At 39.0% G+C, this 20686-nt stretch overlaps 1 protein-coding gene across 1 annotated transcript in view; it reads right to left on the bottom strand.

Moving 5' to 3' along the window:
* Positions 1 to 14614: 14614 nt before the first annotated feature.
* The window catches only part of Pak5 (p21 (RAC1) activated kinase 5), an 84720-nt gene continuing 78648 nt past the window's right edge, over positions 14615 to 20686 (bottom strand). Inside the window, exons 6-8 of the mRNA XM_051183298.1 lie at positions 18857 to 18982; positions 16965 to 17099; positions 14615 to 14811 (exon numbers count right to left, since the gene is read on the bottom strand). Of these exons, the coding sequence (XP_051039255.1) occupies positions 14656 to 14811; positions 16965 to 17099; positions 18857 to 18982 (417 nt within the window). The 3' untranslated portion in view covers positions 14615 to 14655. The remainder of the gene's footprint in view (positions 14812 to 16964; positions 17100 to 18856; positions 18983 to 20686) is intronic.

Genomic DNA, 20686 nt, shown 5'->3' with positions numbered 1-20686 from the left:
ATTCGGGCATCTCTCTTTGACCTGCAGGCCTATAATATCTGACAGCATTTTCTGTGAAGCAGAAAATTTGAAGGACAGTCCCACCTTGTTTTGGAAAAATTACAGTCTTTTTCCTTTATGTCCTACTTGTCTAGCTTGTACAGAATATTGTCAGCAGGTGAGACAATGACAGTTTCTTTGCCCAATGGATAGTTTTGCCACAATGAAAGCAAACTCCATATGGAGCTTATTTCATGCTCATCATCCTTTCATGAAGTAGGTTGGTGTTGCCAGGAACAGATGTGTCTACTGTCATGAAAAGCTTTAGGTTATTAAACATCTTAAATGCCATATTCTGTAAGTCTCTGAAGCATGGAAGATCACCTACCTATCTAAAATATATGTTTATCCTTGAAAATATACCTAACATGGTTACAAGTTTGATTGTTATAGATGACTAACTACTAACATGCATTTCTTAATTATCCTAAGCTGTTTTTAATAGTTTTCAAAGACTAGAACTTTATATTACATTTTCAAATGAGCTGCATAGGTACAATATCTTAAACAAAAATAGGAACATATACCCAGTATAACAAAAATAATCTTAACTTTGTACCAATATACAAAATCCCATACAAATGTAAAATATTTGAGATGAATACTTGTCTTTTTATTGTATATTTCTGTCTTGCTACTAAATAGTGACAAACATCCATAACCCACTGAATGACAAAAACCACTCATCTCACTTCATGGAAATGTAGGCATTGTGTCCTATAGACTGATTCCAGTTATCTGGGGCAGGGTGGTGGTGGTAATGGTATCCTAGGGGATTCAGAGAAACCTGAGATAATTGTTAGGTCCTAAGAAAACTAGCTATAATATTTGTTGTCCAGTCTCTGTGTAACAAGAAAGTGCAAGGCTTATCTGAAGTCCTGTCTAGAATAGTCTGTCAGCCTGAAGCATTTCAGCTAGCAGTCCTGAAGTTGTTCTGAATGCAGAACTCTGAGGAAATGGTAACAGAGGCACTCTGAAAGGCTGGATCACCTGTGGTGTCTTGTTTGCTTACTCTGAAAACACAAAATCTTTCAAAAGTAACATACACATCTGCGTTAACACAAATATGGACTATGCATTGTACACATGTCAGACAAATTTGTTTTTTGTTTCACATCTGAGTAGGTAAAAGACATCTGTCAACTTTATAAGTAAGTTTAGACTGTATAACCAAATCTCTATCCATGCCATATGAAAGGATGGCATGTAATAACACTTCATGAGCACTTTGTAACCAACAAGATTTATCCTGTCTCATCCAGTGTCAGAGCTGTTCCCATGTCAAGGGGTCAGCATATATGTCACTTGCAGTTTTCCTATGTTTTCCCTAGATTTTCTAGATGGTCTCCCAATCAAATCTGATCTCTATTATTTCTGAAGAAATCAACAGACTATCATTTCCCATGGGAACAAAAGCATAACCTCTCCCTCAACACAATACAGTTTCTGAATTCCATTTTAAAAGTAAGAAATCCCTAAAGTATCTAGGCTACTTTAATTTAGCAGCTCTTTTTCAGATTTCATGTCTCTCAGCAGCTGTTGTTCACTCATTGGCATTCAAAAAACTCAAAAGCAACAAAGCACTATGCAGTATTCATACTCCCCATACATTTCCCATCTTTATTCGGCATGTTCTTTGTATATTACTTTACTCTTTCTTTAATGACTCTCTGATAGTGGATCGGTATTTATCCCTAATATATGAGTGTCTTTTGGTAGCCCACTTCTTTATTATTTTTAAACTATTTTTTTTCTATGACTGTCTATACCCATTTTCTTTCCTTTCTTGAGTTACGTACACTGTAACCTCTTTAAAGGATTTATCATTCTGGGCTTGTTTTACTGTGCACCTGTAGCATTCTCTGACCACATGAGCCAAACCTTAAACTGCTAAGCAGCAGCTAGACCCTCCACCATGGGGCTCTGGTGGATGGCTCCACTCCATCCTGGCATTGATAAGAGCTGAGCCTTAAGCACACAAACCTGGCTGAGAACTCTGTTTAACTGAGAGCTGCATTTGACCTAGAACTGCATTTAACTGCCTCAGATCTGGGAAGCTGGTGTCTGCACTGTGGCAAGCATTTTTACTTAGCTTGCTGTTTCAATCAGTCTGACAGCTTCTCCAGTTGGCACACCAGCTGCACAGCAGCTCCTCTTAAAGGAGCCACGTCTGTTTGTTTGTATTTTTTGTCAGCTTTCTCAGGCCCTAAGTGGAAATTTGGGCCCCACATTGGGTGCAATTTGTAGTTGTAAGTTTTTTCTTTGGGCCATACACCAGCTCCCAAATAGAGATACAGAGATTTCTTATTAATCATGAATGCTGGGTCTTAGATTCGGCTTGTCCCAATAGCTCTTTAAACTTAACCTGATTTTATTCATCTTCATTTTGCCTTGGGGCTTTTTACCTTTCTTTAATTCTATATGTCTTACTTTCCTGCTTCTTTCATGCCTGTCTAACTGGCCCCTGCAGTCTCCCTGGTAGTCCCTTTTTCTTTCTTCCCCAAGTATAATTTTTTCCTACTTACACTCCCTGGTCAGAAGTCCTGCCTATACCTCTTCCTTCATTATTAGCCATTCATCTTTTTGTTAGACCAATCAGGTACCTTAGGCAGGCAAGATAAAACAGAGCCACATCTTCACATAATTAAACAAATGCAACACATCTTTACATAGTTAAACAATTGCAACACAAATACTCTGCAACACCCTTGTCATTATGGTGGGAAGCTGGCATGATGCTGGAGAAGCAGCTGAGATTTCTATACCTGGATTCACAGGCAGAAAGACACAAAAAGACACTGGGCCTGGCTTGAGCATTTGAAAACTTAAAGCGCCCCCCGCCCCCTATAACACAATACACTTCCTCCAACAAGGCTATACCTACTCCAATAGGACTACAATTCATAATCCTGCTTTATAATCATTCAAATATTTGAGCCTATGAGCTCAATTGTATTCTAACTACCACAATAGCTGTGGGAAATATGTAAACATAATCGTGTTATAGAGAGGAAAGGATTATTTTGGCTCAGATATGAAAGACTTCATATTCTTGATTACTATAAACCAGGACAGCACACTATGAACCTAGAACAGAGGATGTCTATTCATCTCATACACCTGGAAAGCAAGTAGAGAGGCTCAGGAAGGGGTGTAGCCAGCTGTAATAGGTTCTTCAGTTTCTTGTTCAAAAGTCATTTCTAATTACAGCAGTTTGGATGTTGACTATCCCCTGATCACCATGGGTTTTTCTTAAAAATCAGATCTGCAAGGCTAGGACCATTTTTTTCAAGTCATGGGTCTTTGAGGGAACTATTATGATATGAACACATAGTATGCAGGGAAAATATCTTCTTCATGTGAAAAGGCAAAGGTTTCTCTTGGCAGACATAAACAGCTTTAATGATGACACCTCTGCTGCCACAGAGTCTTCCTCTTGGATTTGTCACTTTCTTTTGATTAAAAAGCTGGATGGGACATAGTAGCCTATGTTGAATTTTATTTGCCCAAAATGTAATTTAGTAAAATTTCTTAGAGAAATGTCTTGAATTATATCTAATTCCCAAGCCATCATTTTTAAAACCCTTTTCTCTGGCTTTATGACAAGAATGTTTTCCCCCAACCCCTCATATAGTCTTTAATAAAATGAGAGGCAGCTCATTAGTTCATGTCCTAGGGTTTGGCCTCTTATAGTCAGGCACTGCTTACTACCCCCAGAAATTCTTGCTAAGTTAACAAGGCTTGCTGATTTATTTTGGGGAAAGAAATTTCAATGACTCCTCTGAAGAGGCTACAGAATTCATCAAACATATGATCATTAATAGTTTAGAAATGACATCCATTTGAACGTTCAAAGACAATAAGCATGAATGCCTATAGTCATTTTGAGTACCTACTGGGTCAAACAGTAATGCTGGGTGGAATGTTTAATCCTGACAATTTAGGCTCTTTAAGGAGAGGACTGTCAGAAAACCAAGTACATGTCTTGAGTTGACTAAAATGCTTCTGGAATCTAATTCTTTAGTTCTCAATATTAGGAGGTATCTTTTTCTACCTGGGACACATGGAATAAATACAAAGTCATTATTACTATTCATCAACAGTGTTACTATCGAGGGCATTTTCTGCCACACCATCTTTACCAAGTCATCCTCACGTCATATCTTAAACTCAGTGTAAGTTCTTTTGAACCTAGTCTTAGCTCCTCCAACTATGTCCCTATCTTGGTCATGAACTGAGCAAGACAAAGGGGAGCCACAGAAGGCAGATATCTGAGCATTTCTATCCCCAAATCTCAGTGAATATACAGCTTGGACCAACTCTGAGCTACTATCATGCCTGTTGCCATTGCCTTACATTCTGTAGATGCTATTGGAGCAGGAATAGAAAGGAATAGAAGCAGTTCATCTGTTCACATTTTTTTTTTTTTTAAACAAAGCAAACAGATAAACCACAGATGCTCGATGCTCAATTATCTCCTTTAACTGTCATCTTTCTTTTTTTTCTTTTTTCTTTTTCTTTTCCCTTTTTCCTTTTCTGGGAATTGAAACTTAAATGTTTCTGGGCACAAAAGGATGATGGGTCTGCCTGTCTGGAAATCCAGACCAGATGATGTATATGTAGACTGCTTTGAGAGGAGAGTAATTCTTTTCTTTTAAAGGTGTGTGTGTGTGTGTGTGTGTGTGTGTGTGTGTGTGTGTGTGTGTGTTACAGGCATGCACATGTGTATTGAATATGCTTTCCCATGGGCTAGCACACAGAGGCCAGAGGATGACATCGGATATTTTCCTCTGTTGTTATCTGCCCTATTTCCTTGAGACAGGAAGTAGATTCTCACTAAACTTGAAATTTGCTCTTTTTGCTAGACTGGCTTGCAAAAAGTTTCTGGGGCCTGCTAGTTTCTGATCGTCCATCTCAGCAGTGGGATTATACATGTTTGTGGTTATATCCAACTTTAAAAATGGCAGGCTCTGGGTATTAGAACCTGGGTCTACATGTGTATACCAAAAGGGCTCTTAGCAAGTTTTCCATCTGTACAGCTCCAAGTGTTTTGTTTTAAATTCTAAACATGGTCCATTTCATAATTCAGTTCCTTACAGCAAACAGTTTCCAGTGAAGCTGTCAGAGGGCAAGGGGCAGCTATTTCCCACTGAAATCTTGAGAAACTCTTCCAAACTACATATACTTATTGTCAAAAAGCTTGACAAAGCTTTGTGGAGGTGGAAGACATCAGATAAATATGAACGGAAAAATTAGAGGAAAGATGTGAGGATGTCCAGCTGTACTGTGTACCTCTAGGAGATAGCAGTGTGCTTTTTACATGAAAGTGTTTATTGCAGAGGAAGTCCAAATTATTATCAGACACAAACATTCTCCTGGAATTATCAACTGGAAAAGATCATCACAAATACTAAACAATCTCATCTAGACAAACAACTTTAAATCATCTCAAGATGAAGACTGAAGTCTAGAAGAGTATTCCCTGACTAGGAAAAAAACCATCCTGAGTGAGGTAACACAGACTCAGGAAGACAAACATGGTATGTATTCACTCATAAGTGGATATTAGATGTAAAACAAAGGATAACCAGACTAAAATCCACTGCTCCAGAGAAGCTAGGTAACAAGGAGAACCCTAAGAGGAACATATGGATCAACCTGGGAAGAGAAATTAGATGAGATCTACAGGCAAAATGGGGGCAGGGGAGGGATTAGGGGAGGAGGGGGGGATGCAGTGGAAGAGCAATAAAACATATTTTAATAGAGAGAACAACTATGGGCTTAGGGAGAAACCTGTGCTAGGGTAACTACCAAGAATTCACCTAAATGACCCCCACTAAGACTCCTACCAATAGTAGAGAGGATGCCTGAACTGACCTACCATTGTAATCAGGTTGATGAATAAACCAACTATTATCACAGAGCCTTTGTCCAGTAATTGATGGGACCATACTCAGAGATCCACAACCAAGAACCAGGCCAAACTCTGGGAATCTAGGCTAAGAGAGGGAGGAGGGAACACATGAGCAAGGCAGTTCAAAATCATGATGGAGAAATCTACAGAGGCAGCTGAACCAAGCTTGTGGAAAAATGTCAGCTCTATTGAGTCACCCAGGGAACCCCAACAAAAACCTGTATGTAACACAGATTAATAAAAAATCCAGAGACTGATATTGGGGTTCAAACTTCAAGCTAAATATCAGAAAAGCAAAGCAGCTGGCCACTAGCTCTTACCTCTACCTCAGACTGAAGGGGCTGATCTACAAAGAAACTCTTCACAAAGTCTCAAACTGCTGCCTCTCCTCAGTGTGGCTAGAGAATGAAAAGCCTCTCTGAGACCTTGCTTTTGTCTTATATACTTCTCTAATTTTGGGATTAAAGGTGTGAGCTATAATTCTCTTTTAGATTGAATAACTCTTGTGTAGATCCATGTGGCCTTGGACTCACAAAGTCCCTTCTATCTCTTAATCCTGAGTCCTAGGATTAAAGGCATATACCACCACCTCCTAGCTTCTGACTGCTAGGATTAAAGATGTGTCCAGGCTTCTATGGCCTGTGGCTGACTTTACTTCTGAATCCTCAGGAAAGCTTTAATAAATCATAAACAATATATAACCACACCTCAATGGGTTGTCCCAGGTTATTTTTATGCAGAAATGTGAAAATTTTGAGTTACAAAGATGTTACTGTTAATACATATGTAACATTATCCAAGTTATTGTGTCTACATGTGTACAGTTTTTCATTGGAAAATGTAGCTCAATTCTTCATACTTGCAAAGTCACTTGAGGATGCAGAAAAGTCCTTCAGTTCATTGCTGACATGTTGCAGTTGTTCCATAAAGGAGTGGCTAATGACATTTGTTTCTAGCACGTTATTTAACATCCTAAATGTAATATTACTTATCAAAAAAGAATTCATGATCAAAAGGGACTAATGTGTAGCAAGGCTTTCTCTGTACCCCCAGCTCCCAAATAATGACACAGAGACTTATTAATTAAGAAAGCTCAGCCTTAGCTTAGAGTTGTTTATAACTAGCTCTTATAATTTAAATTAACCCATTTATATTAATTTTCATGTTGTCACATGGTTGATGGCTTTTTTCTTTTTACTTTTTATAAATAAAAATATTTTATTTAAAATTGTACTTTGATTAACAGTGAGGATGGACAGAATTACATACATTTCTTCAACAATTTTATGCTGTTTTCTTTCCTTTTTAATTAATTAATTTTTTTCATTTATTTTACATCCCAACCACAGTCTCCCCTCCATCCTTTCCTCCTGTTCCCTCCCCCTACCTCCATCTATGCCTCCCCATCCACTTCTCCATCTCCATTCAGAAAGCATGGCACATCAAGTTGAATCAGGACCAAGCTCCTCCCCTGTGTAAAGGCTGGGCAAGGCAACTCATCATGAGGAATAGGCTTCAAAAGGTTAGTTCAAAAGCCAGGCACAGGTCCTGATCTCACAGTTGAGAACGAGACAAACAGATCAAGCTACACAGCTGTCACATACATGCATAAGGCCTAGGTTGGTCTCATGCAGGCTACCTTGCTGTTAGTTTAGAGTCCATGAGCTTCCACAAGCTTAGGTAGGCTGTTTCTGTGGGTTCCCCTGTCATGATAATGACCTTTCTCACTTCAGCAGGGAACCTGGAGCTCAGCCCAATGCTTGGCTGTCAATCTCTGCATCTGCTTCCATCAGTTACTGCATTAAGGCTCTCTGATGACAAATTGGGTACTCACCAATCTGATTACAGGAGATGGTTGGTTCAGGAACCTCTCCACTATTGCTAAGGGTCTTAGCTAGGGTCAACTTTGTAGATTCCAAGGAATTTTCCTGGCACCAGGTTTCTCCCTAATCCTGAAATGCCCCTTCCCAAATCCAAACACCTTTTTCTTGTTTTTTCTTTTCTTTTTGTTATATTATAATTTACTTATTTTACATATTGATCCCAGTTCCCTCTCCCTCCCTCCCATGCCTGGGACCACCCTTCCAATCCACACCCTACCCCCCACTCCACAGGGAGGGTGATGCCTTCCAGGAGGGATCAACAAAATCTGTCAAGTCATTTGGAGTAGGGTCTAGTATCCCTCCCTGGGGAATGTGCTCCCAAAGTCATTTTGTGCACCAGGGATACATCCTGGCTCCACTGACAGAGGTCCCTTAGACTGCTCAGGCCTTCAAACTGAGACCCATGTTCAAGGGGTCTAAGTCAGTACAATGCTGGTTTCCCAGCTATTAGTCTTGGGGTCCATGAGCTCCCCCTTGCCCAGGTCAGCTGTCTCTCTGGGTTTCTGTAGCCTGGTCTTGACCCCTTTTCTTATCACTCCCCCCTCTTTGCAACTGGATTCCAGGAGTTCAGCTCAGTGTTTAGCTATGGGTGGCTGCTTCTGTTTCCATAAGCTACTAGATGAGGGTTGTATGATGGCATATAAATTAGTTATCAATCTCTTTATCAGGGAAGAGCATTTAAGGTAGCCTTTCCACTGTTGCTCAGATTGTTGGGGTCATCCCTTGTAGGTCTCTGAACATTCCCCCCTCAGTTAGTTTTCTCTTCAAACTTATAATGGCTACCTCTATTATGCTATCTCTTTTATTCTTTTCCTCTCAACTATTTGCCCCACCCGCTACTCAATCTTTTTGGTCCCACATGTTTTCCTCTCCTCCCCTTTTCTCTTAACTCCCTTTCTGCTCACTGCCCTCCCCCACCCACTCCTAATATGCTCAGGGGATCTTGTTTCTTTCCCCTTCTGTGAGGGACCTTGTATGAATCTCTTAGGTTCCTCGTTGTATTCTAGTTTCTCTGGTGGTGTGAATTATAGGCTAGTGATCCTTTGCACTATGTCTAAAATCCATATATGAGTGAGTACATACCATGTTTCTCTTTTTGTGACTGAGTTACCTCACTCAGGAGGGTTTCTTCAAGTTCCACACATTTGCCTGCTAATTTCAAGATTCCATTGTATTTTTTTCAACTGAGTAGTATTCCATTGTATAAATATATCACATATTCTTTATTCATTCTTCTGTTGAGGTGCATCTAGGTTGTTTCCAGGTTGTTGCTATTACAAATAATGCTGCTATGAACATAGTTGAAGAGATATCTTTGTTGCATGGATGTGGATCATTTGGGTATATGCCTAAGACTGGAATTGCTGGGTCCTGTGGTAGACTGATTCCCATTTTCCTGAGGATCTGCCATATTGATCTCCAAAATGGCTGTACAAGTTTGCACTCCCACTAGCAGTGGAGGAGTGTTCCCCTCTCTCCACATACTCTCCAGCATAAACTGTCATTGATGTTTCTGATTTTAGCCATTCTGATGGGAGTAAGGTGGGATCTCAGAGTTGTCTTGATTTGCATTTCCCTGATGGCTAAGGGTGTTGAGCACTTTCTTAAGTGTCTTTCAGCTATTTTAGATTCCTCTAATGAGAATTCTTTATTCAGCTCTGTTCCCCACTTTTTAATTGGATTATTTGGTGTTTTGTTGACTAGCTTCTTGAGTTCTTTGTATATTTTGGAGATCAGCCTTCTGTCAGATGTGGGGTTTGTCAAGATCTTTTCCCAATTTGTGGGCTTCCATTTGGTGTTGTAGATTGTGTCCTTTGCCTTACAGAAGCTTCTCAGTTCGAGGAGGTACCATTTATTAATTGTCGATCTCAGTGTTTGTGCCCCTGGAGTTATGGTCAGGAAGCGGTCTCCTGTGCCAATTGGTTCAAGTGTACCTCCTACTTTCTCTTCTAAGAGGTTCAGTGTGGCTGGGTTTATGTTGAGGTCATTGATCCATTTGGACTTGAGTTTTGTGTATGGCAATAGACATGGGTCTATCTGCAGTCTTCTACACACCATCATCCAGTTGTGCCAGCACCATTTGTTGAAGATGCTTTCCTCATTCCATTGTATAATTTTAGCTGTTTTGTCAAAAATTAGGAGTTTTTAGGTGTGTGGGTTAATATCAGGATTTTCAATTCAATTCCATTGGCCTACCTGTCTATTTTTGTGCCAATACCAAGTTGTTTTCAGGACTATAGCTCCATAGTAGAGCTTGAAGTCAGGGATGGTGATGCCTCTTGAATTTCCTTTATTATACAGGGTTGTTTTGGCTATCCTGGGTCTTTTGTTTTTCCATATAAAGATGAGTATTATCCTTTCAAGGTCAGTGAAGAATTGTGCTGGGATTTTTTTGGGGATTGCATTGAATCTGTAGATTGCTTTTGGCAAATTTCCCATTTTTACGGGATTACCTCTGTGGGTGCTTCACCCTTATTTGGCTCAGCCAACCTTAGCTGCATGCCTCACCAAGAATTACAGATATCATATAACTGCATTTCTAATTCTGCTGGTCTTTGTTTGGGTACTCATTATATTGCCTGGACTTTCTTGGGGAAAGGTGAAAAAAATTCTATTTGCTCCAGATTGGGTACTGACTATATAAAGTAAAGAAAATTCCACTCAAGTGTTGCCTCAAGAAATTGTGAGCTTATTGGGGGCTACTAACAAGAGAACAGGGTATTGGGTACTTACAGGAATAGGGCTTGTGTTCTGACAAGGGCCTCACCAAAGAACTCTCCACATTATGATTACTGATTCATAAAAGATATAATTTTAATGTTCCTTGGCTAAATTGAAGGAACAATGATCTCCTCCAGCCCAGCAATTATTGCTGCTTATACAGTAGTAGGGAGGAGTCTCCTGAGTCTTGTAAGTTTTTTGAGCATCCTGCACCTTATGAGCTTCCCTTCCTACTCCATGAGAGAATGATTCAATGTAAAGGAAATTGTTACAAACTTTTGCTTTTCTCTTTCTCTTCATTCTGGTAAGACAAGTTTTTCAGGGTCATCACATAAGTACAGACTTTGTGTTTAAATGTTTGTTTTAGGTTTTCTTTTTGATGTAACCCACGCATAAATAAGATAATCTGACAATAGAAATATAATTCAATATGCTCATACTGACAATATTCCTTGCAAAGTTATTTCATTTATGCTGTATCATGTTAGTTTCTTTAGGTTATTTTTGTTTATATATTTTATCCGATCCAGATAAAATCTGTTTCTCTTTGAAATCTCATTATCTATTTATTTGATTAAATTGACCAAGGAGTCTGACTCTGGGATGCAAGCTTCATGAAATGATTTTATTGTTTTAATAATTGCCAGTGAATGTTCTTCCAGATGGGCAACAGGAACATGACCATAATTCAGTTCAATTCCCTTTACCTACTATGGCTTTCAAAGAGTCAATCTCCTGTCACTTCAAAACCAACACATCTCCCTTTGAACTGGGTGACTTTGTACCACAGAAAGAGACAGAAGCAATGCAGGCTATACAATATGACATTCTATTCCCCCTTTTCCTACACCTTCCATCCCCCATCATGGGGTCTACAGACACTCATATGGAGGCAAGCTTCTGGTCATGTGTCTGATATCAGCTGAGTTGAGATGCTATTAGAGGAAAGGATGGAAGATTCTCAAATTTCATTTTGGTTTTGTCGAAGGCTACAGCTTCTGCTGTTCACATGAGTCTCTGTGAGGACAATATACTTTTATAGAGTTCAGTTTCAGTTGCACTCTGACCTTGTTTCCTGCAGAAAAGAAGCCATATATCAATAAATTTCCCTCCAAAACACTTTTGTGCATCTCATTACTTACAAAAATTCAGTGTATTTGTGTGCATGTGTGTGTGTGTGTGTGTGTGTGTATGCATGCACATGCATGCATGTGCACAATTGTGTGTATGTGTGCGTGCATACACACACATACACACCCACACACATACACACACGTGCATCGTGGCATACAAGGAGTTTCTCCTTGTATTATGTCTCCAGGGATTGTACTCAGGTTAACAGGATTGGTGGCAAGTGTTGTACCACCGAGTCATCTCTCTGACCCTCATTATTTTTTAAATGTAGTTTGACATGTTCTTTGATTCTTCTGAATGATCCATATCCATCAGATACAGCCAAGAAAATTGAATTCTGCTTCCTTTGCAGCAAAGATGGAGGTCTTGTCTGTGGAAAGTTGCCTACATCTTTTTCTTCCTTGCCACATGATGTACAAACTCCTCCCTCATCTTTCTGTCTCAGGTTATTTCATGAAGGCAACCTTCTAAAGTTTCTAGACAAACTTTTTGTTTTGTTACAAACATTTTTCTTCAACTTCATGGGGTCAATGTTAGTGCTTCTCCTTGTCTGTCAAAAAGACTGAAGAGACTGGACACTCTAGTCTAGGCTAAGAGAGCCATAGCTATGTTCTTTCTATAAAATTTTTTGGGAAAAGGTCTCTAATCAGCATGTCATCCATGAGATAAAGTGGAGATCCTTACCTCTCCATCTGATTTTCCTTGAACCTCAATTCTCAGAATTTTTTTCTAAGTTGGGTGGGTATCTATCATATTCTTACATAATTGGTAACCTTTGGGGATAGGGATCAGTTTGAGACATTATGATGTAACATATAAACCAATTCAATTGCACTCCAAAGATCATAAACACACCATCCTTATTTAGTCAATAAGACAAATTCAGAAAATAAGTCTTTCCAGTAGCACAGAGGGGAAAAGGCAAACACTTGCTTTATTGGTGGTGCAGTTTCTGCCAGTGCTCAGTGCTCACAGACCCCATTAAGCTACAGGAACATGTTGTAAACTTACCAAAACTGTAAAAAATGACCAATGATAAGAAAATTACAGAAAAAAGTTCCCATTATACTGTCAAAAGTTGTTTGAATCCAAAATCTACTATTTTCTGCAGTTAATTTTTAAATGTTGATTCTGGCTATAAATGATTCTGATGTATTCTTCTTTCCTCTCCTATATAGTTCTGGCTGAATTGTGACATTCTGTTTTGTGACATTTTAGGATTGCCATTTTGAAGGTTGAGATTGCTTTTATATTAAAACCTTAAGAGTTTACCTAAAACATTGATCATCTGTGTTTTATGAAACAAAGTTGTAAGTTCAATTAGGTAAAGAATTTTCAGTTTTGTAATAAACTGAACAGCAAATCAGCAGGAGGTCATTTTATGCCTTTTCCCTTTAAACTATAATAAATAATTATCAACCTATTAATTACAAAAAATCTTAATTATGCTTAGATCTACCAGATCTTCACAAATTTATTTTCATATTTGTTACAGTATGTGAAGTCAAGAAGTAAAGTCTCTGGTTTTCCAGTTTGGTAACAAATGGCTTTTGTCTGATGCATAATTAATAGAAACTAATGATGACTATGTAGTGCTTCCAGAGTTTTAAAGGCAAATCTATATTGGCCTACAGTTAACATGCAAATTCATCCAACAAGCAACACAAAATGTATTGTAGTAGTCATTCATTTTTATCAACATTCAAGAAGATCTAGACAGCAGCACAACTCTCCTTATGTTGAAAACACATTATGACATGGTCACCAATGGTTAGACCATACCTGGTAAAGTACCCCCTTGCTAATTCACCCTCTATCATCCGTTCAGACTTCAAGCACAATACATGAATAACAGTGATTAATACCACGGCATGAAGATAAATACAGACAAGAGTTTGGTGTGCTAGCATACAGAGTCCTAGAAACAGCGACAAACAAAACCAAACAGCTTGCCTTGTTCACTCTCCTCTTGTGAGCCTGGGATTTCCATGGTCTCACCAAAACATTCTACCTGGGGAACTGAGTTCAATGATCCCAGCACTAAAATTGCTCCCTGGGAGGAAAATTTGGCTACAAGGAATGCCATGCTTATTTAAATGTGGGCATCAAGGGAAATACCTTGTTCTTCAAAAACTGGTGTGTTACCAGAATCCTTGAAGGAAAATGACATTCTCTCAAGGAATTGTTTGGTGATTCTGTGGCTCAAATTTTATTTCATTATATTTGGTTGGGGAAATGAAATGTCCATACCATCATCATCACTCTTAACTTTCCTTCCATTACATAAGACACTTGTTAGGATAAGAAAGATTTTTCTGCTAAAGCTGACGGTGACTGAGGGTCATTTAGTATTCAAAGTTCCTAAAGAACCGTTGGTTTTCTGAAAGGGATAAAAAAGTAGGAAAGGTTTTGTTCAAATGTCTGCTAGTAAACAAGTATTACTTCAACCGAGACAATGGCTACGTGACATCAAAGTACTATAAATTATCAAAACTATCGTACAGAAAAATTACAAATTCATTGTAAAATACATTACACTGCTACCATTAAGAAAAAAGTGCTTTTTCTTTTCTTTTCTTTCTTTCTTATTATTATTTTTTGCCAGAAAAGTATTCTTTCAATATAGAAAATCCTATGCGGTACCCTGCATGTGGCTAGGATATATCATCATAAAGGGGTTTGTACGGAGTCCTTCTGATGCGCTGGATGAAGGGCTGAAAATGTGTAATGATGACTTATTAAAGCCATGCTCCAAATGACCACATCAGCTGTCAGTGGAGAGATGCCTGTTTAAGACACTGGAAGATGCCCTGGTCTGTAAACCCTGCCGGTCAGGTCATCACACTGTCCCACCAATCAGCTGGTTTAGAATGCACAGGCTTTTACATGTTCTGTGGGTTTTTCCTCTTGTTCTCCTGAATAATTCTCATGTCTTCGCCTAGATTTGTCTCCACTATGAATTGCTCAGTGATGCCTGTATTGTCTCATGAGGGGGACGATGCAAGATGGTGGACCTGCCAATTTTAAGAATGGATGTCCAAGAAGTTCTTGGGCTGTGGCTCTTTGAGAGGGCTCCCTCACCAACATCAGATCCAGGAATCCTCGGAGCATGGAAGAAACCTACGAAAAGAAGAGACACAACACTAAGGACGAGCACAGAAGCCCCGAACTGTGTCTTTAAATGATGTCCCTACTGCTCTCATCAATTAATTCAAATTGTATATAGAATGAATGAGAAAGATACAGAAGAAGAAAATATGTGCTATCATAATTGTTTTCAAAAATTGAAACAGAGGGTAAAGGATAGAGTAATTATTAAATAAAATAATGATAGTAAGTAATGAAAGCAACTGTTGTGTCTGGATTATATAGACACTGGTGGAATGTGTGAGAAAGTTGACTGTGACCATGAAATAGTGCTTGGGGGACAATCCTCCCCCTTTCACAGAAGGAAGCACATTTCCATCAGGTTAGTCAACACAGACATTTCTGTTTAATTTTTGTAAAGCTGACTTTTCTGACATCTGTCAGATGCTACTAGGAGATAAACACCATTAGATTAATGTCCTGATTTACTTATCATTTGTTGACATCTGTTTACTCTGTACCTCTATTGGGATCTACAATATATCTGTAATTCTAAGAGGGTGCCGCAGGCTTCTTCTTAGAAATACCTACAAAATGAGTACCCTTACTTCTACTGGATTACATTAGTTTTTGCCTGCTTTTAAGTTTTGTAAAAATTATATACATGCATACATATATAATTATATATGTATTCATATAATTTATATGTATGTACTATATGTATAAACTACACATATAATTCTGTATGCACATATACACATGTGTTTATATAACATGTAAATAATTATACAGCATAAATATATACACATAAATATATTATACATATAAATATACATATAAACACATATATTTATATACTGTTATCCTTCACTGGATTATTTTCACTCAACATTGCATTTTTGGGATTTTTTTTTATTATTTGTTTCATTGTTTTAGTTTTTGTGTGGCTATCCAATTATTCCATAGACTATTAATTTGGAAAACAAACCTGGGCTTTTTCTAGCTTTTAGCCTTAGAAGTAAATATATCTTTGTGAATTCATTAGCACGTAATTCTAATGGGTGTATAGTTGTTTTTACACAACCGACTTTTAGTTAATTTTCATTGGTTAATCTTAATTCAATCTAGCAAAAATTTCAAACTTTTACTGCATTCTTATCGTTTCCTTTTTGCTGAATTTCTGCACAAGCTATACTAACAATTCTCTGAGCTATTTTCAGTAATAGGTGAGAGGAAATGGGGAGCTTCTACTGTTCCAAACTTCTCTAAAAAGCAGCCAGGTGTTCTGTCTGTTATAAAGCAGGTAAATAGATATATGATTAGGTTGAGGTTAACCTTGAAATGTCAGGTCTTACAGGGAGCTTTGAGCTAGCAGGGCAACTCTTGGAATAACCACAAGCCTTAGCTTAGTCCCAGTTGCTAAGTATTGTAACATATGAAAACCACATTCATTGGTCCTTGGTATGAACATGCCCTTCCTCTCCCTCCATGATGTAGCTTCTGCCTATTTATCTGGAATGTTCTATCCTAATGTCCTGTTGTGTTGCTGCAACATATAGGCCTTCTTCCTTGGCTTCAGGTCCTTGTATCTGATGCTTTTCCTACATGGGACATTTTTCTTCCAGATCTTTGCCTGACCAATGCCTTCTTTGCATTTGTTTTAGTTGAAACATTCATTAAATGGCAACCTTGGCTTTTCATGCTAAAGCAGCTCCTAGTCTTCCATCTTGTACATTTGATCTCTTCATAGTACTTCATGTTTTTCATAGCATCCATTGACTATTTTTAATTTATTGGTGTAAATTGTATTACCTTCTTCTCTGTTTAGAATGCAAGCTTTACACGAGTCAAGAAATCTGAATATCCTTAACAATTAGAAGTCCCCAGCAGGTACCAACTACTCAATAAGAACATGCTGGAGGGAGAATCTAATTCACCTCTCATCAGCTCTTTGAGAGAAGAGTGGGCAACATCCCGCTTATAGATGAAAAACTTTGTGGTTGGAGCTGTGGAGTCACTTGCGCCATAAATGCACAGAAAAACATAGATATGAATCTAGGTGGCTAAGTTCAAAACCCTTACCCCCAAATCAGGCCCACCAGATTGAATATGTCCGTCTTTAATAGTCAAGGAGGCTAATAAATCCAGGAGCTATTCTGGACATAGCAGCATACACCAATCCTCACCTTGTGTAGGTCCTTTACTCTTGGAGGTAAACTGTCCCGGATCCTCCGCATTGCCTGAAGAGGAGGCTCGTTGAAATAGGGGGGCTCACCATCAATCATCTCTATCACCATGATCCCGAGGGACCAGATGTCCACCTGTTAGGCACAATTCACTCGTTAAGTCAGGAATGGAGAACATTCTGGAATTCTGGTTGTGTTGTGAAACCCATCAGGTCCATATTTATGCACAAATTAATTAGTTTTAGAAATGAATTTTAAACTTTATGATACAAATTTACGTGTGTAATTATTATATTATCATTTTTCTAATGTGTGTGTGAGTAGGGATAGGTGATTTCAGAGGCCAAACAGGATGTCAGAGCCTCTGGAACTTGAGTTACAGGCAGTTGTGAGCAGCCTGATGTAGGTGTTGAGAGATGAACCCAGAACTTCTGCAAAAGCAGTATGCTCTCCCAAACATGTTGCTGTCCAGCTTCTTAGGCCCTGTGTACTTTTTAAAGATACCTCTAGTGAAGTCTCTACCAGTTCATTAGATATAAAAATATACCCTTCTCAAGTCTAGAGATTTAATTTTTATCCTGTTAAGCTCTGTGCTAACTGAATACCATCTTAGATAAAAAAGAAAGACAAACCCCAACTTTTACATTATGAAAAGAGAAAAAGTTCTATTGGGGGATCACAGCTACTTATATACCCTTGACCAAAGACTGATCCTCCTCTATTCTTGGAAGAACATCCTTTTCAACCAAGCTTTGGGAGGGCCCACATGGAGTGGTGAGTGAGGAAAGGAATATCGCCTAGCCATCCAGATCAGCCATGGTAGTCAGTAGGGTGAAATATGTCTTGGCCAGAGAAGAAAGGTATATTTGAACCATAAGAAGCTGAGAAAGTCTGTTGGCATGTTTAAAGCAAACTTCAAGGATCTACTTTGTATCACATATGGTGTACTCTTGTACTTCTACAAGTTTGAGTTTTACAGAGTTCTTTCCCCACCCACTTTTTCCACTTCTATATTTATTATTTTAAATCAACCCCACAAACTCCTGCTTCATAAACTATTTTCAGTGACTGAGGAAAAGGAAAAAATGTCAAGCAGTTCTGAGTAAGGAATGGGAAGCTGGAGGAGGGGAGGCCAGGACAATGGCTCTGTAAAGCCCTTTAAGCCAGCTGCTGCTATGGCCTCATTGCACTTTAATCTGCTCTCTGCATCCTTCCTTTATCTCTTGTTACTGTCACTGAGGTTTATTTCTGGGGACTACAGTGAGTAAAACAAGCCGGGTCCTCATCTAAGGCCCCAGAAAAAGAGGAGTGCCAAGCCTGATTTCATTTAGGCATCGCTCACTCGTCAATACAAACCACCTGCCATTGCCATCTACACCACAGTGCATGGAAGGAAACACTATGCTCAGTCTTTGAGTGCCTCTAAGGTTCTGCTCACACTGTTCCATGCCGAGAAAGCCTGTCTGCCTCACCCTCCCTCATTTAAATTAATCTGTATTTCAAATGTTACAATATACATGCGTGCTTTTTCTACTATATTTCCAGTGGTACTTTCTATACTTCTTCCCCTTTTCTGAAGCATGTCTGCATGACTTCAGTCACCCTTCCAGTTATTTTTTCTTTAGAGCTTTCTATTGGGAATGGAACCACTATTTAGTAACTCCATGATCCCCTTTCCTCTTTCCAGTAGCAATTCAGGGAAAGCCACTGAGTAAATGTTGTGGTGATGTCTTCAATGGGATCAGTGTTCCCTCTGTCACAGCACCTCTGAGCCAACAAATCCCCAATGTTGGGGATCAACTATGGAGCCAGACGTTCCTTAATTTCCAGTCAGGACCACTGCACCCATGAACAGATCCCAGGGTCCAAACAATTGTTTGTCACCTACTTACCTCTGTCCCATAAGGTAGCCTAGAAATCACCTCAGGTGCCATCCAGTATGGGGTACCCACCAGTGATTTCCTCTTTGGCACCTCTTTGGAAACTTGAGCACAGAAACCAAAGTCGGACAACTTTATCTGAAAGGGAAAGGAAAGCAGGAAAGTAATACTTGGCAAACTCTGCCCATAAGAAGTAGACATATATACACAGATCTAAGAAATAGTGACAAAGAAATTCATTCAAATTCACCACTGGGACTCAAAGATAGCAAAGAAGTTGCCAGAAACTTTCTCATCCATCTTGCCTTCAAATATCTGAACTCCTGCAGCTATTTTTACCTCTTATGAAATTATAGGACAAGCACAGGTAACCTTTACAAGTTAAATATACTCCCAAACAACATATTTCTCAAACTCACAATGACATGACAGATGATGTTTTCATGTAGCTGAGTTGATGTTCTCTGTAGAAATGTGATTCATGTTGCTGCTACAAGCTCAGATGCTTTGGCTTGAACACATTTAGATTCTTATGCACCGTGATATGACTCAGACAACCATCATCTTTTCCATGCTTTCCATAGTGCAACATCTTCACAGCAGTGCCGGCTTCCCTTCTCTTTGCTTTTAGCTCCTTTGCCCATGGTGGTCAAAGTGCCCATGCAGGGGTGTATTTAGGCAAATAAACTGGGAGTCAGCACTTGGCTGTCAGCCATTTAAAGTAGTTAGTCCAAGGACTCGGTGTGAGTATTATCTAATTTGTCTTCGACATCGTGAAGTACTCTGAAAGTTCTTACAAAGAACTCTAGCATTCTTGAGAACATGTTGCAGAACAAACTGCACTGTGAGACACCTGCCAATATATGGACACTAAATGCTCAGGACTCCATTTATAGCTGGAAGGCACAGCTCCTAGTCATGGTGACCTACTCTGAGCTATGGAAGGTCTCATAGACAGAACATCAATGGGCAACTTAGCCCTGATAGTGACAATAGAATCCAAGTAAGTGTATAGTGTCAGCACTGCTTAGAGATGGTTGAGAATGGCCATCCAATGTTAAAATTATTATAGATTAAAGTATATTCTGTCCTTCGGATGTGATTTATCTCTGGCCATTCTTCATATAGTCTTCTGAGCTTCTCTTAACCTTTCTCCAGGATCTTCTTATGTGTTTCATATTCTCAGATTCCTAGTTTCAGGTTTTGCTAGATACCTTTTTTCCTTCTATATCCAAACTTGTCATTTGGACTAGGAATTTAGCTAAGTGGTACAGTACTTGTCTAAGACAACAGAACCCCAACATCCCTGTATTTTCAGCTATGAATTAAAAAAGGTGGTGGTGGTGGTGGTGGTGGTGGTGGTGGTGTGTGTGTGTGTGTGTGTGTGTGTGTGTGTGTGTGTGTAAACACCTGTGTATGCACATTCATGGATACCAGAGGTCAATGGATGGTGTCTTTCTTTGTAACATTCTATCTTCTTCTGAGGCAGAAGCCCTAATTGAATTTGGAGCTCTCTAGTTGGCTAGGAACTCTAGGATCCTCTTGTCTCTGCCGCTCTGTGCTAGCCATGCACAGCCATGCCTGGCTTTTTTCTTGGGTGCTGGGGATCTCATCTCAGGTCTTCATGCTTGCACAGACATATAACCTATTAAGCAATCTCCTCACACCCCAAAGCTTTTCAAATTTATTTAAACATTTTAATTTATTTATTAATTAGTGTGTGTGTGTGTGTGTGTGTTTAAGACCTCAGAATGTAATCTCACTTGTAAATATGGATATATAGTCATATTTCATACTGTAGTTGTCTTTGTCAATTTGATACAGACTACAATCATCCAAGAG

Source organism: Phodopus roborovskii, unplaced genomic scaffold, assembly GCF_943737965.1.
Source record: "Phodopus roborovskii unplaced genomic scaffold, PHOROB, whole genome shotgun sequence".
Taxonomy (NCBI): domain Eukaryota; kingdom Metazoa; phylum Chordata; class Mammalia; order Rodentia; family Cricetidae; genus Phodopus; species Phodopus roborovskii.
Note: the sequence above shows the minus strand (reverse complement) of the source record. Positions and strands in the feature narration are given on the sequence as shown.